The sequence below is a fragment of the Oryx dammah genome, unplaced genomic scaffold (assembly GCF_014754425.2).
Source record: "Oryx dammah isolate SB20612 unplaced genomic scaffold, SCBI_Odam_1.1 HiC_scaffold_26, whole genome shotgun sequence".
NCBI classification, from domain to species: domain Eukaryota; kingdom Metazoa; phylum Chordata; class Mammalia; order Artiodactyla; family Bovidae; genus Oryx; species Oryx dammah.
This window is the reverse complement of record NW_024070210.1, coordinates 73,349,366-73,369,117: the sequence shown is the minus strand read 5'-3', so window position 1 is coordinate 73,369,117 and position 19,752 is coordinate 73,349,366. Positions and strand designations below refer to the sequence as shown.

The 19,752-nt window shown below is 42.1% G+C and overlaps 1 protein-coding gene across 1 annotated transcript in view; it reads right to left on the bottom strand.

Moving 5' to 3' along the window:
- RYR3 (ryanodine receptor 3) overlaps positions 1-19,752 on the bottom strand; it is a 573,948-nt gene that overhangs the window by 345,752 nt on the left and 208,444 nt on the right. Inside the window, exon 3 of the mRNA XM_040227012.1 lies at positions 1,761-1,868. Coding sequence (XP_040082946.1) covers positions 1,761-1,868 — 108 coding nt within the window. The remainder of the gene's footprint in view (positions 1-1,760; positions 1,869-19,752) is intronic.

The following is a 19,752-nucleotide window of genomic DNA, read 5'->3' as shown; positions in this document are numbered from 1 at the left end:
TGGAGGAAAAGTGAGCAACTAAAAAGTAATTTATTTCACTGAGTTGGAAATGTTTGAGGGTGTGTGTCTAAGGAAGAAAGGTTGGGGGTACTGAGGTCAGTGTCAGGGGGAGATAAACTTGAAAAGAACAAAATCTCACCTGTGTTTATGTTCTAAGGAACAAAGCAAAGCTATTTTCAGGTGGTTGATGAAAGCATACTATTCTAAACCAAAAGAGTGAAGAATCACAAATGTTGGTGTTAAGGACCCTAGCAAATTAATTATACTTCCTAATTTTATAGATAAGAACACTGTGGTCCCAAGAGATTAAAAGATTTATGTAAGATCACATTAAGAGCTGAAAGATGACCTAAATGTAAATATTGGTTCTCTTGGGGCTACAGATATTGTCTCTTCTAGCACCAATGAGACACTTCATTATATATGAGTTCATTCAATCAAATAATAAACTGTGCTAGGTCCTGTAAATATTCCTACCTACACACACTACAGAGTATAAAGAATTAGACTCGTAATTGTAGTACACAGTAGTAAGAACTTTTCACTGACTGTTGCTCAAGCAAGGGTACCCATCCTAGATTTTCAGGGTCAACTTATAGGCTTCTCCGTTGACCTAATACTTAGACTTGTTCCTTGAAAGAGAAGTAAAGATCATATAAGGGGAGAGAGAGGAGGAGAAAGGTGTTCTAAATGGAGGGAAGAACTGACACACATGATTCTGAGGCAAAGAGAATGGTTATGTTTGAGGAACTGAAAAGAATTCAATGTGGTTGGATCACAGAGTGTTTGGGAAGATGTGGTGAGAAACAGGACAGGCAAGGTGAGCAGGACTTACCAAATCCTGAAGTTCTTTATGCCCAGTTAAGGAATATGGGATTTCATTCACGATAATGGGCAGAAAGACAATTTTTAAATGGTAAAGTGTGATGACTAGGTCTATATTTTGTAAAGAGCATTATTTCAGCCTAGGGAAAATAAAATAGTAGATGAGGTAAGCACAGAAGGAATCAGAGTGGTGAGTCTGATGTAATAACCCAGAAGATAAAGGATAGTCATCTAACACAGTATCTAAGGGGCATAGGAGAGTGGTATCTACTTGTGAGATATTCAGTCCATAGAGTTAGAATATTTGAAATGATAAATGAATATAACTAGGTGAGTCATTAGGGAAAGGGTCAAAGATTATTCTGAAGTCTCTGGTCAATGTCTTGCCTGGGAGACCTCTGCAAGGCCATTATCCCTTAGTTAAAGACTTGGAAACAATTTGACTGACAATAGAAACTTAATACAGCTCTGTATTTGCTCATCCTGAGTGAAGCCATGAAGATCTGGGTACGTGTCAATGACTCTGAATTCTATAGGAAATCCTCTCCAAATGGCTGTAACCTGGCTGTGCTTCATTGGCACAGTCATAAATCTCTGATGAGACTTTTCCAAGAAAAAAGAATCAGCCTAACAGATAACCCTCCCTCCCCTTCCCAAGGCTCTTTCAGCCTCTCCATATATCCTGGTGGATTATGGGTTCAATGACCTATGCCCAGCTCGGGCAGCATTAAGATGATGTAGTCTATTTTCTGGTGGAAGCTGGTTAACCCAAAGGAAGTAGGGCTGCTGAATAAGAGGAATATGATGATGGATTCAAGGAAACTGGAAAACCAAGGTTTTCTAGTTCAAAACTGGAGGAATGAAATGAAGTGTGTACTTTTGGGCTATGGTGTGTCCCAATCCCTCCCTTCCCAGGACATAATTCAGGTACTCACCCCTTCGCCGCCATTTTCACCTGTGTTGGCAAGCATCTCCTGCAGGGCTCTGACAGAGAGGGACTGTTCCAGCACAAAGTTGCAGACGCAGAGATCTGGAGGAACATACTGTGGAAATAAAACCAGAATGAGGATACCTACTCATGTCAGTTGGGGATCAGTCACGCAGTAACATCTCAAGGGCAAACAGCCTAGGAATCAAAGTAACATTTGATGGATGGATGGATGAGTAGAAAAGGCAGACTTTTCTTGTTCATGCTAAGATGAGTTTCAAGTTGGATTCTAAAGCAGGATGAGAAGAAAATCCCAAAGTCTCAAGGGAACAGTGACCAAGATGTCAGGATCAACTTGAGTGAGGGCTGGGGGCACCCATGGGAGAACACTACATATACAGCCTTATTGAAGCAGGGAAGGCTGATTGACACTGATGTCTGGGTGGGACCAAAGGAAGAAAGTCACTGGGATCTTATCCATAATAATCTGTAAGCAGACAAGACCAAACTGTGGCTTTCAACAACAGTGATCAAAATGGGGATTCCATTTACTTGTTCAGAAAATCTGGATACCACAGTGTAAAAGGAGCTACATACATTTAATTCTCAACAAAGAAATGTCCAGAACTATAAGAATTGATGACCCCTACAGCAATCATTCTACATCATTGCTCAGGTAATACCAGGATATTCTCAAACATTTCTCAAAAACAAAGATAGCCTTTTCTGTAGACTGTAGTAACAGCTAATGCTCACTGAGTACTTTTCTAGGCCAGATATTATTTTAAGTGCTTTGCTTTAAGTGATTTCCTTTAACCCACACAACTATTTCATGTATAGATATTATTAGTATTTCAGCTTACAGCAAAGGAAATTAAGACACAGAGAACCTAGGTCACCTGTCCAAGGTGATGGCTTAGACTTGGATGAGTTGGATTCAAATCCATACATCTAACTCTATTCCTGCTGCTGACAACACTGCAGATTTTTTCCACAATTAGAATATTTTCAATCAGCAAACATTTAAGTATTTAATTTCTGTAAGACACAGCGCTTGGTATTCAGAAAGATACACAGACATGCAAACAAACTCACTACTCTTTAGGAGTTTACAACCTAGTTCCACGAAGCACCATTTCCCTTGGGAATATCGCTTACATTCACGTTTTACATCAAGCCTTTGTTTCCCCTGTAATACTGGCACCATGAGAGTAACGGGAATGAGAAATGAGGGCCAGAAGGCACCCACAGCTATGTCTAACACTCAGAGACAGGTAACGTTGCTTTCATGAACCTTCACCTTAAAAGCTAAAGCAAACCTGCTGCTAAAGCAGAGACAAGCCCTCTGCTTTTCAACATTTTCATTTATAAAATAAATATTATGGAATCAGCAATCTTTAAGTTCTCCTCACTTTTCAAGTGTTTGTACCTTCTTCCTCCTCCTCAACCTCAATGCCCTCAAAAAAAAAAAGACATCCCTCTTGCTGGACTTGCTCACTCTTTCCCTTTAGTAAAGTTTTAACATCCCCTAAGCCAAGAGTGGGCTTCCCCAGTGGTTCATCAGTAAAGAATCTGCTTGCGCTGCAGAACATGTGGAGAATTGGGTTCAATCTTTGGACTGGGAAGATCCCCTGGAGAAGGAAATGGCGACTCCCTCCAGTAACCTTGCCCAGAACATCCCACGGACAGAGGAGCCTGGAGGGGTACAATCCACGAGTCACGAAGAGTCAGAAACAACTGAGCGACTAAACAACCACCACCAAGTATAGGTTGATCCAAGTACAGGCGATCCTACCCCAAAGGCTACTGGCCCATGGGCGACTTCACCTTTTGAGTACTTGCCACTTAAATATTTTTCTATTCAGGGTTTCTGCAGTCAGAAATCCTAAAAACCCAGACTTCCTAGAATTCTGGTATTACAGGAAACTGCCTAGTTCTCTTTATGAACATGATATAACCAAGGAGAAATTGTACCACCAGGAGACAACAGCCTTTATTTTCCACACTTCTTGCTTTGTTTTCAAGGTTTGTTCCTGCTGCAGGTAATTAACTCATTTGTATGGGACTGGAGCAAGCAGACAGCTGGTGATGTAGGGCAAGGCTTCACATTCAGGGAGTGTTTTTAGAGCACATATCACATCATTGCAAGTGGCAGACAATAATATGATAAAGCATTTCCATAAAGATCATATGTCATAAACGTATATTGTCCGACTCAGTCTTCCCAAAGAGGATGCCATCTCACAAGATTTTACAGAGGTTTTTTCCCCTACCACTTGTTGGTCTATCTGGATCTCATGTCCCCAGGATAGGAGGCCAAAAAAGCCAGGGTTTGGGTGTTTTTCCTTCCTCCTTCACTTCACTAGAGGATGTGATTTGGAATTTTTTCTATTCAGGAATGTCAGCAGGTGTAGCTGTACTTTAAGGGGTACTTTAAGGGGTGTAATGTACTTTAAGGGGTACATTTTGGGCTAATCAACTGAATAACCCCAACATTCATGCTCACTTCGACAAGAACCCCATGTATTCCAGTCTCTTTAAGACACAAACTTTCACAGCTCCAAGTGCTAGAGATTCTGTCCTTATACAAGATTGTGTGATTGTGAGTCAGCTCTCTTCCCTCCTTGTCTGGCTTGCTTGGGACAAAGATAGGAATTCTCCTCGGGCACCACCATCCTCCAACCTGATACCAGACACTAGGCAGGCTCCAGTTAAACTTTTCTTTTCCCCCCAGATATTAAAAGTACCAAGGTGGATTGGCTATATATACCCCAATACAAAATAAAAAGTTTAAAGTTTAAAAATAGGTAAAAGTCCCAAGATGGTTGCGATTTAATTATTGGTACCAGTGGGTACATTTAGAGAGAGACAGTGAGCATGGAGAGGAAGCATCTCCTGCGGGAGCACTGTGTCTCCCATAGTTTTACATCATTTCCTCAAAGTTTAGTTTTTCCACCTCTAGAGTGTGGTCCTGCCTGGACTCTCCATACTTGGGGATAAAGTCACACACCACGCCAAGAGCACTGAGAACAACATGTGGGCAGTAGCAAGGGAAGGAAGAGGATAATGGGAATATGTGGAGAAAAACAAAAAGCAGCTAACAACTTGTGACATGAAGTGCAGAGCACAGAGCCATCTGACCTGCTCCGCCAGCTGCTATCCTTAATTAAACGCCACACCAGCCTGAGATCCCACCTCCACATTTCCCAAGAATGAGCAGAGGCCACTGGTCCATCAGAGATAATTTGTTTGCAGCAGAAGAGCCCCCAGGAGGCCGGCTCATTGTCTCTGTGCTCTGGAGCCTGAGCCTCAGTCACTGCCTGGCAGGCGTGGGGCATGTGTTTGATGATTCTCAGCATGGAGAGAAGGGCTCTGTTGACATCTGTTCTGAAATAGCTCCTCATCACTCTCTGCAGCCCAGTTCTCACCCTAGAGAAGCACCATTTCCAAATGTCCTACAGAAAACCTTGAAATGCCAGGGCTCTGTTTAAGCCAGGAACTAGGTATTCATTTAGCCCCAATACATAGAAAAGAGCAAAAGAAAAGGCCTATGGACCCTCCATGTTCCCTTAATCTAGGTACTCCAAGTATTTTTCTGGGGCTTACTAAGTCCAAGATGGTGGGAATTTAACATTCTACTATTGGCTTCACGTAGCGTTTTTCTACCTAGCAACCCCACATTGTACGCTCACCAGGGTACTAGCTGGTATGAGACAAGCCTTCAGGGAAAAGAAGAAAATTAGGTAACAGAAATGGGGCTGTCCTCTCTCCGTTACACTGTTACCTATAGTCTTCTGTGGCTTACATAGTTGTTCACATGGTGCAGTCTGATTCACTAAATTGTGGGTATCTTGCAAAATATGTGTCTGATTCTACTTTTGGTTTCTTCAGTACAGGGAACAGCAAGTGCTCAACTCAGACCTTCTGGAATGGACTCTGTGTCCGAGAGTATCGGAGAGCACGTGACTGATGGTGCCTGTGGTTGCAGATGTATTGCACTGAGCACACACCTGCGCGGCTGAGCCCCTTCCCCAAGTCTCTGGCTTAAGATTCAAGGGAACTTTCTTCTCTTATTGTCATGGGTCTATTCCCATTTAGTGTTGATCCATCTGGCTCTCACACAGCCAAGACTCAATGATACACTCTGTGAGCACATTGATGGGTTATTGGTTAAGAGTGAACATTGTAGTACAGGACTTCCTGAGGTCCTATCTGTGTTCAACCACTTACTAGCTGAATGATATTAGGTGGGTAGCTTTGTCTCTTTGTGCCTTAGTTTCCTTGTCTGTAAAGTAGAGATCTAATGGTACTTACTCCTTAGAATAAACTCAGTTTTTATGTTTAAAGAACTTAAACATAGTCTTACATAGTCTGACACATAGTAAGTACTAAATAAATGTCAAATGTTATCCACAGAGGGCAGTGAAGTCCAAACATCAATAACTCACTTAAATGTTCATGTATATAATTTTTCAAGTATTTATTTTGTGTAAGGATAATCCCTGCCCTTTAAGGCTGTGTTGTCTCATGGTGTATGGGGAAAACACGTATGATTTAAAGTATGATTCAAAGGGCCCACAGAGGGAGAAGGAAGTGTGTGAGGAAGCACACAGAGCTGAGCAGGGCTGAAGTGGGGGAGAGGAACAAGGAGAGAAGGTGAGAAGTGAGGTTGGAGAAGAGGCAAGCATTAGACTGAGGGTCATGAGTCCCCCGCCAATGATTTTGAACTTCATCTTCAGGGCAATCAGTTCAGTTCAGTTCAGTCGCTCAGTCGTGTCCGACTCTTTGCGAACCCATGAATCGCAGCATGCCAGGCCTCCCTGTCCATCACCAACTCCCGGAGCTCACTCAGACTCACACCCATGGAGTCAGTGATGCCATCCAGCCATCTCATCCTCGGTCGTCCCCTTCTCCTGCTGCCCTCAATCCCTCCCAGTATCAGAGTCTTTTCCAATGAGTAAAGGAAGTGATAGAATCAAATGTGCATCTCTGAAAAGTCACTGCAGTTCCAGTATGAAGGGGCTAGAACCAAGGCAGAGAAACAAGTTAGGAGGTTGCTGCAATAAACTGCTTATAAGATAACAATGACATGAAGTAAAGTAATGGTGGTAGACATGGAGATAAAGTAGTGAATTAGAAAAATCTTCAGAAGTTAAGAGACAGAAGATCTGGTGACTAATTGGATGTAGGGGAGGAGTGGAAGATGGTCAGTGTTTCTATTGGATGGCAAAAGAGGGCAAAAAAAAAAAAAAGATTCGGGAAGAACAAGCCACCCCAAGGGTCAGAAGTACCACACACATAGCAATTACATTTAGCAAATTGTCCCTGGATCTCCATTTGGGCAACAGGATGATGATGGGAGAACAAAGGCTCTGAGAAGATACAGTGGTAGCCCTGAGGGTGTCAGCAGAGGGAGGCTCATCTGGGAAAACATAAGGAATTGGAGAGAATGACACCTGTTCTCCAGAAAAGGAGAATTCCTGGAGGCCCAGCAGTCAAAATCAGCCCAAGTATCCTCTGTTTCCTTTCCCATCCCCATCAGGTGGTCAGCCAGTATTTAGAGAACCTAACAATATGCTTTGACTGTGTGGATCACAATAAACTGTGGAAAATTCTGCAAGAGATGGGAATACTAGACCACCTGACCTGCCTCTTGAGAAATCTGTATGCAGGTCAGGAAGCAACAGTTAGAACTGGACATAGAACAACAGACTGGTTCCAAATAGGAAAAGGAGTACATCAAGGCTGTGTACTGTCACTCTGCTTATTTAACTTATATGCAGAGTACATCATGAGAAATGCTGGGCTGAAGGGAGCACAAGCTGGAATCAAGATTGCCAGGAGAAACATCAATCACCTCAGATATGCAGATGATACCACCCATATGGCAGAAAGTGAAGAAGAACTAAAGAGCCTCTTGATGATAGTGAAAGAAGAGAGTGAAAAAGTTGGCTTAAAGCTCAACATTCAGAAAACTAAATCATAGCATCTGGTCCCATCAATTCATGGCAAATAGATGGGGAAACAGTGGAAACAGTGGCTGATTTTACTTTCCTGGGCTCCAAAATCACTGCAGATGGTGACTGCAGCCATGAAATTAAAAGACACTTACTCCTTGGAAGGAAAGTTATGACCAATCTAGACAGCATATCAAAAGGCAGAGACATTACTTTGCCAACAAAGGTCTGTCTAGTCAAGGCTATGGTTTTCCCAGTAGTCATGTATGGATGTGAAAGTTGAACTATAAAGAAAGCTGAGTGCCAAAGAATTGATGCTTTTGAACTGTGGTGTTGTAGAATACTTGTGAGAGTCCCTTGGACTTCAAGGAGATCCAACCAGTCCATCCTAAAGGAGATCAATCCTGGGTGTTCATTGGAAGGACTGATGTTGAAGCTGAAACTCTAATCCTTTGGTCACCTGATGCAAAGAGCTGACTCATTTGAAAAGACCCTGATACTGGGAAAGATTGAGGGCAGGAGGAGAAGGGGACAACAGAGCATGAGATGATTGGATGGCATCACAGATTCTATGGACATGAGTTTGGGTAAGCTCTGGGAGTTGGTGATGGACAGAGAGGCCTGGTGTGCTGCGGTTCATGGGGTCACAAAGAGTCGGACACGACTGAGCGACTGAACTGAACTGAACAATATGCATGCAGAACTGTGCCAAGCCAGCAAGGTAATGCTCCAAATCCTTCAAGCTAGGCCTCAACAGCATGTGAACCTTCCAGATGTACAGACTGGATTTACAAAAGCAGAGGGAACCAAAGATCAAATTGAAAATGCCCACTGGATCAGAAAAAAGCAAGGGAATTAAAAAATAAACAACTACTTTTGTTACATTGACTAAGCTAAAGACATTGTATGGATGACAACAAATTGTGGAAAATCCTTAGAGAGATGTAAATACCAGACCACCTTACCTGTCTCCTAAGAAACCTGTATGCAGGTCAAGAAGCAACAGTTAGAACCAGACATGGAATAATGGACTGGTTCAAAATGGGGAAAGGAGTAACTTAAGGCTGTATACTATCACTCTGCTTATTTAACTTATATACAGAGTACATCAGGCAAAATGCTGGGCTGGAAGACTCACAAGTCATAATCAAGATTGCCAGGAGAAATAACAACCTCAGATACGCAGATGACACCACCCTAATGGCAAAAAGTAAAGAGGAATTAAAGAGCCTCTTAATGAAGGTGAAAGAGGAGAGTGAAAAACTGGCTTAAAACTCAACATTCAAAAATCTAAGATCATGGCATCTGGTCCCATCACTTCACGACAAATAGATGGGGAAAAAATGGAAACAGTTACAGACTTTATTTTCTTAATAAAAAAATTTCTCAAAATCACTGCAGATGATGACTGCAGCCATGAAATTCAAAGACGCTTGCTCCTTGGAAGGAAAGCTATGACCAACATAGACAGCATATTAAAAACAAGAGACATCACTTTGCTGACAAAGATCCATCTAGTCAAAGCTATGGTTTTTCCAGTAGTCATGTATGGATGTGAGATTTGGACCATAAAGAAGGCTGAGCACCAAAGAACTGATGCTTTCAAATTGTTGTGCTGGAGAAGCTCTTGAGAGTCCTTTGGATGGCAAGGAGATCAAACCCATCAATCCCAAAGGAAATTAACCTGGAATATTCATTGGAAGGATTGATACTGAAGTTCCAATGCTTTGGCGACCTGATGTGAAGAGCCAACTGATGGGAAAAGACCCTGATTCTGGGAAAGACCGAAGGCAGGAGAAGAGGGCAACACAGGATGAAATAGTTGGATGACAGCTCCAACTCAATGGACATGAGTTTGAGCAAACTCCGGGAGATAGTGAAGGACAGGGAAGCCTGGTGTGCTGTAGTCCAGGGGGTCGCAAAGAGTTGGACATGTCTTAGTGACTGAACAACAACTGTGTCACCTGCTGTGGGGAATAAAAAGAGAAGGACATGGTTTCTAACCTTAAAGAATTTTTAAGATATTTGAAGAGACAGATCTACCGTACATGAGACTTTATGAAACAATACAAAAGTTGATATTCAATGCTAAATTGATCAGTTTTGAGTTTTATGTTTTGCTGGACCCAGAAGCAATGTTGTGATGGAAAAGGTCAGCCCAGGCTGGAGTGTGGCCTGAAGAGGGGTTACAAGAGCAAGCAGTTCCTGGCACAGAGCCAGAACTTGAATTCGTATTTAATGAATGAACAAGATGGGAGAGTTCTTTTTCCATTTTCTTGTGTGGATTCTTTCTTTCTGTTTAAAATTCCACTAGTTGAAGCTGAATATTAAAGTTGTAGGCTTTGCAGGACCTCTGTCCTTACTTCCCTTTGCTTTTTCACCTAATTCAGCCACACCTCCAACTCATCTCCATGGGCACCATGTCTGCTAGTGACAGGCAGAGCTGGACTCTGTCCCCAGTGATCTGGCTTCTACATGACTCGTTTGTTCCATTTCACCACAGTGCCTCAAACAGGATTGATAAAATCTCCCTATGAGGCTCAATGTGAAAAGAATGAAAGTATTAGTTGTTCAGTCACGTCCGACTCATTGTGACTCCATGGACTGTAGCCTGCCAGGCTCCTCTGTCCATGGAATTGTCCAGGCAAGAATACCAGAGTGAGTAACCCATCCCTGCTCCAGGGGATCTTCCCTGGTGGCTCAGACAGTAAAGAATCTGCTTGCAATGCAGGAAATCTGGGTTCATTACATGAGGCTCAATGGAGTCCTACTCAAAGACTGTGGATGAGAAGACTTCCCAAGCCCTTGAGGGCAGAAAATTATTCTCTCCTCCAGAAAATGTTCCAGGTCAATCTGGCCCCACTGGGTACAGAAGGCATTGGATAAGACCAGCTTTCCATGGGAGAACATCAGGATGGCTAGAGATGGGACATACAGCTTGTATTTCAGGAGTTTTAAGTGCTTCATAGACATGATCTCATCCATCTACAGCAGACATGAGCTCATTTGTGGAGTGCTTCTCTATCATTGATAATACATAATTATTTGCATTGTATTTATACTTTAAAGGCAGAGCCAATCATTAACCAAACTAGCACCTACAACTTGTCCCAACCAGGGTTAAGTATTTATGCAGTTAAGTGCCTTTCACATTTACCTTGGTCACTTCTGCAAAGTGTTTAGTAGAATATGATGAGGGAAGTTATAACAGTGAATATTTATTTATTTTTTAACAGTGGATATTTAAATCTGAGGTTGTTGCTCAGTCTCTGTGTTTCTGCAAAAATAGTTGGTGGCTTTGGGTTCAATCCCTGGGTTAGGAAGACCCCCCTGGAGGAGGAAACAGTAACCCACTCCTGTATTCTCCCATGGGATTCTGGAGAATCCCATGGAGAGAGGAGCCTGGTGGGCTACAGTCCACAGGGTCACAAAGAGTCAGACACGACTGAGCAACTAAGACCAACACTTACAACTATTTCAGAGTTGGCTCAACTGAGATACACAAGAATTAGGTAAAACTTAATAAGGGCAAGCGGAGGAACAAGAACAGAACTCATATATACATTTTAAATTTATCTATTTACCTATCTATATAATTGTAGCAGGTATTGTACTAAATGTTACCCCATTTAACTCTAACATCAACTCTTTAACAACAAAATTATAGATAGTTTGTATGTCAGAAAGGCTGAAAGGCTTTCCCATAACCACATCTGAGAATAGCATTCAAGTCAGGAATTCCTGCAATCCATGGGGTCACTAAGAGTTGGACACGACTGAGCGACTTCCCTTTCACTTTTCACTTTCATGCACTGGAGAAGAAAATGGCAACCCACTCCAGTATTCTTGCTTGGAGAATCCCAGGGATGGGGGAGCCTGGTGGGCTGCCATCCATGGGGTCGCACAGAGTCGGACATGACTGATGCGACTTAGCAGCAGCAGCAGGAATTCCAAACTCAACTCTCTCCGATACTGTGTCAATATTCCTGAAGAGAAGGTTCTCATCTCTACACCAATGCTGTGGGACTCTAACTCTACAAGGCTACCCCCTCCCAATTTTTATTTTTTGGCTGTACCATGTGGCCTGAGGGGATCCTAGTTTCCCTACCAGGTATCAACCCTATGCAGTAGCAGCACAGAATTTTAACCACTGGGCTGGAAGTGCCCTCCCAATTCTTGTACTTTAATAATTCAAGGACTTCATATTAGGTTCTTGACTATCTCAGGAAGGGTTGGTCTGGAATGGGCCACTGGGAATGCAGAGACTATGACTGCAGTTAGTGGGACTATCTGGGCTCAAGAACTTTCTCAAGTTGAGACTCCTGGCAGGCAAGCTTATTTCCATCATTACACAGTTCTGAAATCTGACACTGACTTACCATGTAAATGCTCTCTTCCAAAAAGCAATTCAACTCTGGGCATGACAAGACAAGTTTCCACCAAGGACACAATACATATGTAGATATTAAACATGTATACATCCAGATTTTACATAAGCTGAGGGAAGAGACTTTTCCTGTCTGTGTTAAGAGTTAGTGTGAAACAAGTTTAAAATATATAAAACCTTGCATACATTGAAAAAAAAATATTTTGCTATGGAAAAGGATAAACGGTCTTTCTGAAAATATTATACACAGAAACTATTCAAAACATTTGAGTTCAACTTTTGCCTGGACTTTGCTAACAAAAACCAAGTATGTAAACAGCAAGGCACACAGAATTTAAGCTCAGAGACGAAAAACATTCTCTTGGGGAGGAGAGGACAAAGATGTTATTACGTTTTAAAGGAATGGAGTAAAGAAAGTGCCTTCTGATGCCCAAGGAATCAACCACAGGAAGGCAATGCTCTCAGCATCCACCAGTATCTTGGTGGCTGTTTATTCTAAGGAACAGTGAGCATCCCTGGGAGGACAGACAGCTGAGGAAAATCACTACCACAGCACAACGAGACTTACTAGGCAAAATCACGGTCCTGAGCAGAGTGACTTCAGCATCTGATGTCATGCTGGCCTGAGGTTTACTTTAAGAAAGAAAGATTATTCAGAAGGAAAGGGATGGAGTAGGTTGATCACTCACAAGAGAAAGAAAGAATATTATCAGGTTACAGAACGGTGTTGATATTTAAAAAATCAAATAGAAAGCTTCTACTAGGGAGTTAAAAATTTACTTGAGTAGAACACTCGCTGAAACACTACCTATGTGAGCAAGGAGCCACTGCCACTTAGGAGCAGGAAATCCAAATTGCAGGCCAAATATCCTTTGACAGAAGTCCCGCCAGGAAATACCAGCCGAAAGTGATAAAGAACTAAAAACACTCACAGTCACTGTTTCTTTCCTTCATTCCTCAAATGCCCAGATATTGGCTGTTTAATTGACACTGATCAACAGATCTTTTACAGTCTAGCCTCTCACAGGGAGAATATTTATTAATTCAAATATGAGCCACACTGGCAACATCAGCTATCCTTTTGATGATGCTCAGAGATTTCTCACAAGAGGCAACACAAATAAGCTTGTTTTGGGATTGTGAATGTAGAAACACAGTTGGCCCAAGAATCTTCAGGGCAAGACTGCTGACTGCTGACACTTATGATTCCTGAGACTCTTCTTCAGGTGGTACTTTAAAAGAATATCCCAGGTGACTCTGAAGCAGGACGCCTCTAACCCTAATTTGAAAGACACTGGGGAGCAACTGAGCCGAACAAGTAAATTCAGGTCCCTGGACAGTAACTGATTTTTTACTCTAGATCTTTCGTTAGAGAGCTCAATTCATTAAAATATAAAAATTTCTTCCAAACAAATAACCCAATAATTTGAAAAACACATAATTGTTGTTTTTATGATCTTGCCTTCTATGGCTCCAACCAAAAGTAACACTGAGGTACCCTGGACACCAATATTCTGCCAAGCATCAGTTGTTTCTGGCACAGTTAGGAAGAATGTCCACCAAGAGCCTGGCAAAATCAGTGCTGCGAAGCTTGTGTTCTTTAAAACGAGGAAGAAGGGGCAGCCAAAGAATGAGAGTCAAAATGCTGGGCAGCTGGCTTGTAAAGCTGCCTGCTGGGAAAATGCATAACTGACAGGCTGGATGGTTGATTTGGTTCTTGATTGAGCCAAGTTTTTCCTGCCTGGCATGGTTGGCGTGTTAAATAACAAAGGTGCTGAAAGGTGGAAATGCGGAACAGTTGCACCTGGAAAAAAACAAGCTGTGCGGAGGAGCAGCAAACAATACCTACTGTTTATAGACAGAGTGGAAACAATGACTCTTTATATGGTCCTAAAAAATATGGCCATAAATAAAACTCTAGCTTCATGAGTAGCACAGGCAATACAACAAGCTCTGTAGTAAGAAATGGGATCCTAAATTCCTAGTTTTCAGTGGGACCTACTACGAGAAATGGAAGTTGTTATCCCAAAGAGCTTACATGCTGGAAAAACAGCAGCGCTCAGGAAAGAGGAAAGACAGCGTGTCAGCAAGGAGATGAAACCAGCATGTGTGTTCCATGTGCTGTGAATAAATCAGGGGTGTCAGCATCAGCAAGCAGAGCAGCAGAGGGCATAGGATGGTAGAGCAAGAATGAAGCACAATTGACAGAAATGTCAAGCGATGAGATCAAAGCTGAGGAGGGCAGGCTGGCAGGAGAGCCTAGTCTCAACCTAAGGTTTGTGTTTTAGTCTCAAGGTTGGTTTTCTTTAGCTTTGGTGGGAGGAACACTGACCAGCAGGGCACCACCCCCATATTCCTTGGCAATTTCACTTGCTCTCGCCTCCCTTTTGTGAAATGACGTGGTTGTTAGAGAATTTAGAAACCATGGCGAGGCTTTTCTCCATTACCCAGAAGTGGTATCCAGCAGCTGCAGGAGAGGACAATGTGTTTCTCTTGGCCTCTCATTGCATAACAGGAAGGAGAAGATTGGGGGAAGCATTCTGAGGCACCCACAGGCAGAGAAAATGCCAAGCTCAACTAAAGGCTGATGGAACAGAGACACTGGGTACCCAATAGCAGTGCTGTCCCCCTTAGGGGCAATAATCACCAAATTATTAACAGGGAGAACCTCCTGTGTACTGAGTCCTGCTTGACTGCAGGATCAGCTCCACAAGGCTCTTGGACTCAGGATCTGAAGTGAACACAAAGCTTAGGGCACCAAAGACCAAGGACAACAGCCTGGTTTCCAAATGGTTTGAATTTTTCTTCCAGCACCTCCTTCCTACTCTCAAATTGAATCCAAATTCCTAATGGAAATGCAGTTTTTATTTTTTTGTCCCCTCTGTGGAATTTTCATTTTGATAAATATCCCTAAAATGTCATTTCTGGATTCAAAAATATTTTTTTTTGGTAGGGGTATATGGATATGTGTTCCTAAAAGTTGCAATTTAAAAAACCTTTGTGGAAATAAATAATAGTTATAAATGTTAATAGTTTAAATTTTTATAAAACTTTTCTCCAATATGTACAAGTCCTCCAGTATTTCATCCCCTCATAGTATCTGATCTATACTACTACCAGGAGATGTTCGTATTTGCAAGGATTCGCACCACAGGCCCCATTTGCAAGGGAGAATACAGTACTCAACACAGATATTTTAAAACATGTACACTGGAGAGAGATTTAGCATTGCTCCTCGGGAAGTAGCTGCACAGGTTAAAAATGCTCACTTAATAATAAGCACTCTCACGGTGGAGCGGTCTGTGTCTACTTCACTAGCACTTTCCTTACCCAGAAGCATTCCAAGTAGGAAGAACAAAGAAACATCAACATGCTCATTGAACTATGGAGATCTGTTGGATGCCATTCTCTCCAAACCTCCTCTTGCTGAAGTCACCGATACCTTTCACTCAGCTCATGTGCCAGATTTGATAATCACAGGGAAATCATTAGGAGCCTCAGTCTCTTCTAACTTGAACCCAACCCATCACTCAGCATCTGATGAAGGTGCCCAGGAAATAACCATGTCGAATACCACCCCTGTCCATCTATCCAAGTTCATATGACAGAGCCTTAACTTGAGTTCCCTTCCTTAGCTCTGGTAGGTAGCTAACCCAGGTGACTGAGGTTTCCCATCAACAATGAGGAGAAAGAAGATTATCAAGGAGGGAAGGGGAAAGGAAAAGCCATTATCAGGACTTACCTCCAGTACACAATGGTTGTGTCAGCTCAGTACCATGGGAATCAACACACTGCTAGAAACCAACAGACCAATGCCACATCTCAAAATGTAAAGTCCTTGCTCATGGTGACCCAAGATAAGTTTGTCAGACCTCATGAACATAAATGTCTCAAATCAGCCGTCCTAAAGTTCTCAGTGAACAAGATGAAGCTGAGTGCCATGTCTGGCTTTCTAGTAAACTTGCACATTTGGGAAAGAAGCAAGTTCATTCATCACTATAGCAACTGGAAACTTTCCATGGCAGGCTGCAGTTAAGTGTGAACATGATGCTAATGAAGTCAAGGTTGGTGGTAGCTTTGCCTCATTTTGTGATGCCATCTAGCTACTTTGTCATTACTTAATCAAACAGGGAAACAGATGTATAAGGCTGATGACTGCAAATTCAGACCTGCCACAGTTTCCAAAAGTGAGGTCTGTGGACCAACTGCCTAAGAGCCAGGCAGAAGTTTGTTTTAAAAAATAAAAGTTCACTGGCCCTGCCCAAGACAAGGATGTGCTCATTCAAGTTTGAGAACCATGGCCCTTCTGGGTGAGCTCGGTGCCAAACACTGCAGATGCTGGCTAAGATCACTATCTTTAAAGACAAAGCATTCATGATGTAATTTATCTGGGAAATCAGGGAGTGAGCAAAACCACAGTGCTCATTTTTCAACTTGAAAAGTGATCAGAGTAGGTTGTGGAAACTTCCTCTTGGACATCATAAAGTTCTCATTTTTCTTGGTTATATTCTTCACCAAAAAAAGTAATTCTCGTTAGCCATGTACTACTATGTTTTGCTGAATGATAACAGTAAGCCTTCTTGTGTTCATTCAGTCTCAGAGCTTGCAATAAATTCTAAAACCTCTCATCTTTAGGCAAAAGTAGAACTGTTTGAACCTAGATGCTACAACTTATCAGGGTAATAATGCAAATTTCAATCTCAGGTGACTGTTCTTGGGATGGGAGAGGTGGGGTGGCAATCAATTATTCCACCCCGGTTGTTCTGAGGCAGTATTCTACCTGAACCACCCCAAAGAGAAGATAATTTTTTCTATTTTGAAGCAGAAATGTGTTGGGATGTGTAGTGAACTGCTAAAGTAGGGCTTATGGCTAAAGTCTTTGATGAAAGTGCTCTAATAAGAAATAGATCATTAGGGTCAAGGGTTTTTAAATTCTGTCAACCACTCAATAGCTCAAAAACAGCTGTCTGACAGAGGCTTACAAAAAACTTTCTTGTACCAGTTGTTCTCATCTAAAGGCTTTGCATAAAGCTCAACTGAGTTTATGTGGAATGGAAGAAAAATGATTGGAAAACATCCTAACAGAGAAAGCAGCTAAATCCTGAAATGACTGTCTTAAGAACAATTTGTAACCATCCCCTGAAATAATTTGGATGAAGAAAAACTCATTCTCCATAGCATTTTCAATTATTTAAAATCAACTGCTTGCTATACATCAGGAATTTAAGATGCTTTTGAATTGTGGTGCTGGAGAATATCCTTGAGAGTTCCTTGGACTGCAAGGAAATCAAACCAGTTGATCCTAAATGAAATCAACCCTGAATATTCATTGGAAGGATTGATGCTGAAGCTCCAATACTTTGGCCACTTGATGCTAAGGGCTGACTCACTGGAAAAGACCCTCATACTGGGAAGGATTGGGGGCAGGAGGAGAAGAGGGTGGCAGAGGATGAGATGATTGGATGGCATCACAGACTCAATGGACATGAGTTTGAGCAAACTCTGGAAGATAGTGGAGGACAGAGGAGCCTGGCATGCTTCAGTTCATGGGGTTGCAAAGAGTCGAACATGAGTTAGCAACGAAACAACAACAGGAATTTAAGAACCAACAAGATACTGCTTCCAAATGACTCAAAAATATTTCAGTTCATATAGTTGTTTCAGGTCACTATTTACAAACCAACGAAACCACTGAAAACTACTGAAAGGGAGAAATAAAGCTGTCAACTAAACTGAAAATCTTAATTTCTAAAACAATTTAAACATTTCCTTTACAAAACTCTTCTCATGTGATGGCCAGGCAAATCAGATTTGAGAGGTTATTTTGTGTAACATTTTAAAGCATGTTGGAATGAGAGCAAAACTGTCTAGTTTTCTTGAATCACTATCAATGTTCTTTGTAAACAATTACTTCAACTGTGAACTATGAATATGCACATCATTTCAAAAGCTCACGTAAAAGGTCATCAGCATGACTTGGGTTTTATCCTCAGGTTTTAAAACACTCATGAGGAATAAAAAAATGGTGGATGTCACATGCCTGGGGTTCTTGACAAATTCTAACATAAATGCAATGCATCAATTTAATTCCATGTAAAAGTAACAACTGGAAAATATATGTTCTTCTAATCACAGGGGGAAAAAAGGCAAGTCTTTGTAATCTAATTAGTAAGTTCAGGAGTTGGTGGAAGAAGAAAAAATACTGCTAATCGAGACCAAAATAGCAGCTATTAGGTCTGCAGAGCAAAGCACTAAGAGCTGCAGAGGAGCCCGGGTATGAATAATACCTACTCATAATTCACCTGGGGCCATTTGCCTGCTGTGAACAAGTGAATGACAAATGAGCAGCTGAGCTATGGTGCCACTTTACACACTGAATAAATTCTCTGTGAAGATTCCCACAACTAAAGGTACAGACTGTCTTTAAATAAAAAGAAGGGACGGTAATGCCTCAAGCAGGTATGTTATCAAGGCAGTATTAATAACTCAAATAGGAAGGAGGACAATATAGATGAGACAAGATCTCAGGGTTAACACTTTCCCCCCCTTTTTTTTTCACTAGAGAAGATATCTGGCAAACAACAAATGCATTAATAAACTTGATGTGCGTTGCTCTTAACTTTTATGCTATTCATTTGGATGTCTGTTTCCCTTATCTCTTAACTGTTAGAAACAACAGAGCATGAGACTCAACATGGATGTAGAAATGGAAAGAAAATTTCTGGACAGGAAACCAGTTAGCTGCTGAATGGGAAGAATTGCCCCATGCGGCCATGATTTGCAGAATCTGAGCATCCCTAGGACTGGACTCCAGCCCTTCAACTTGATGAATTTACATATAGACCAATAGGAAATGAGTCCTTTGTCCCGCCTACACAAAACAACATAAGTCCCTCGCCCAATGTGAACAATCTTCCCTTGGGGTTCTCTCAATTCCAGATGTTCTCTCTCTCATTCTTCAGATAACTCAGGGTTAGGAGGTAGGGTCTGGGTCCTCCTTCCCAGGAGTGTTTCTAGATCATTGCTCTTCCACAAGTTAACTCCTCCTTTAAGCTTCCTATGCCTGGTGACATCACCCCCTGCTTCCTCCCTTTTTGCAATTTGTGTATTTCTTTCACCTTCCTCATCTCCACTGAAATCTCAGGCCCCTTTTCATTCTCATTCCTGGTGACTAGAACACTCACATCGGTATTTGTTGGACTGTGTCAGTTCAGTTCAGTTGCTCAGTTGTGTCCAACTCTTTGTGACCCCATGAATCGCAGCACACCAGTCCTCCCTGTCCATCACCAACTCCCGGAGTTCACTCAGACTCATGTCCATTGAGTCAATGATGCCATCCAGCCATCTCATCCTCTGTCGTCCCCTTCTCCTCCTGCCCCCAATCCCTCCCAGCATCAGAGTCTTTTCCAATGAGTAAATTGTTCACATGAGGTGGCCAAAGTACTAGAGTTTCAGCTTTAGCATCATTCCTTCCAAAGAAATCCCAGGGCTGATCTCCTTCAGAATGGACTAGTTGGATCTCCTTGCAGTTCAAGGGTCTCTCAAGAGTCTTCTCCAATACCACAGTCCAAAAGCATCAATTCTTTGGTGCTCAGCCTTGACTGTGTGCTCCCTTCAAATATATGACCCCCAGCAATTGACCCCTGGCAACTATT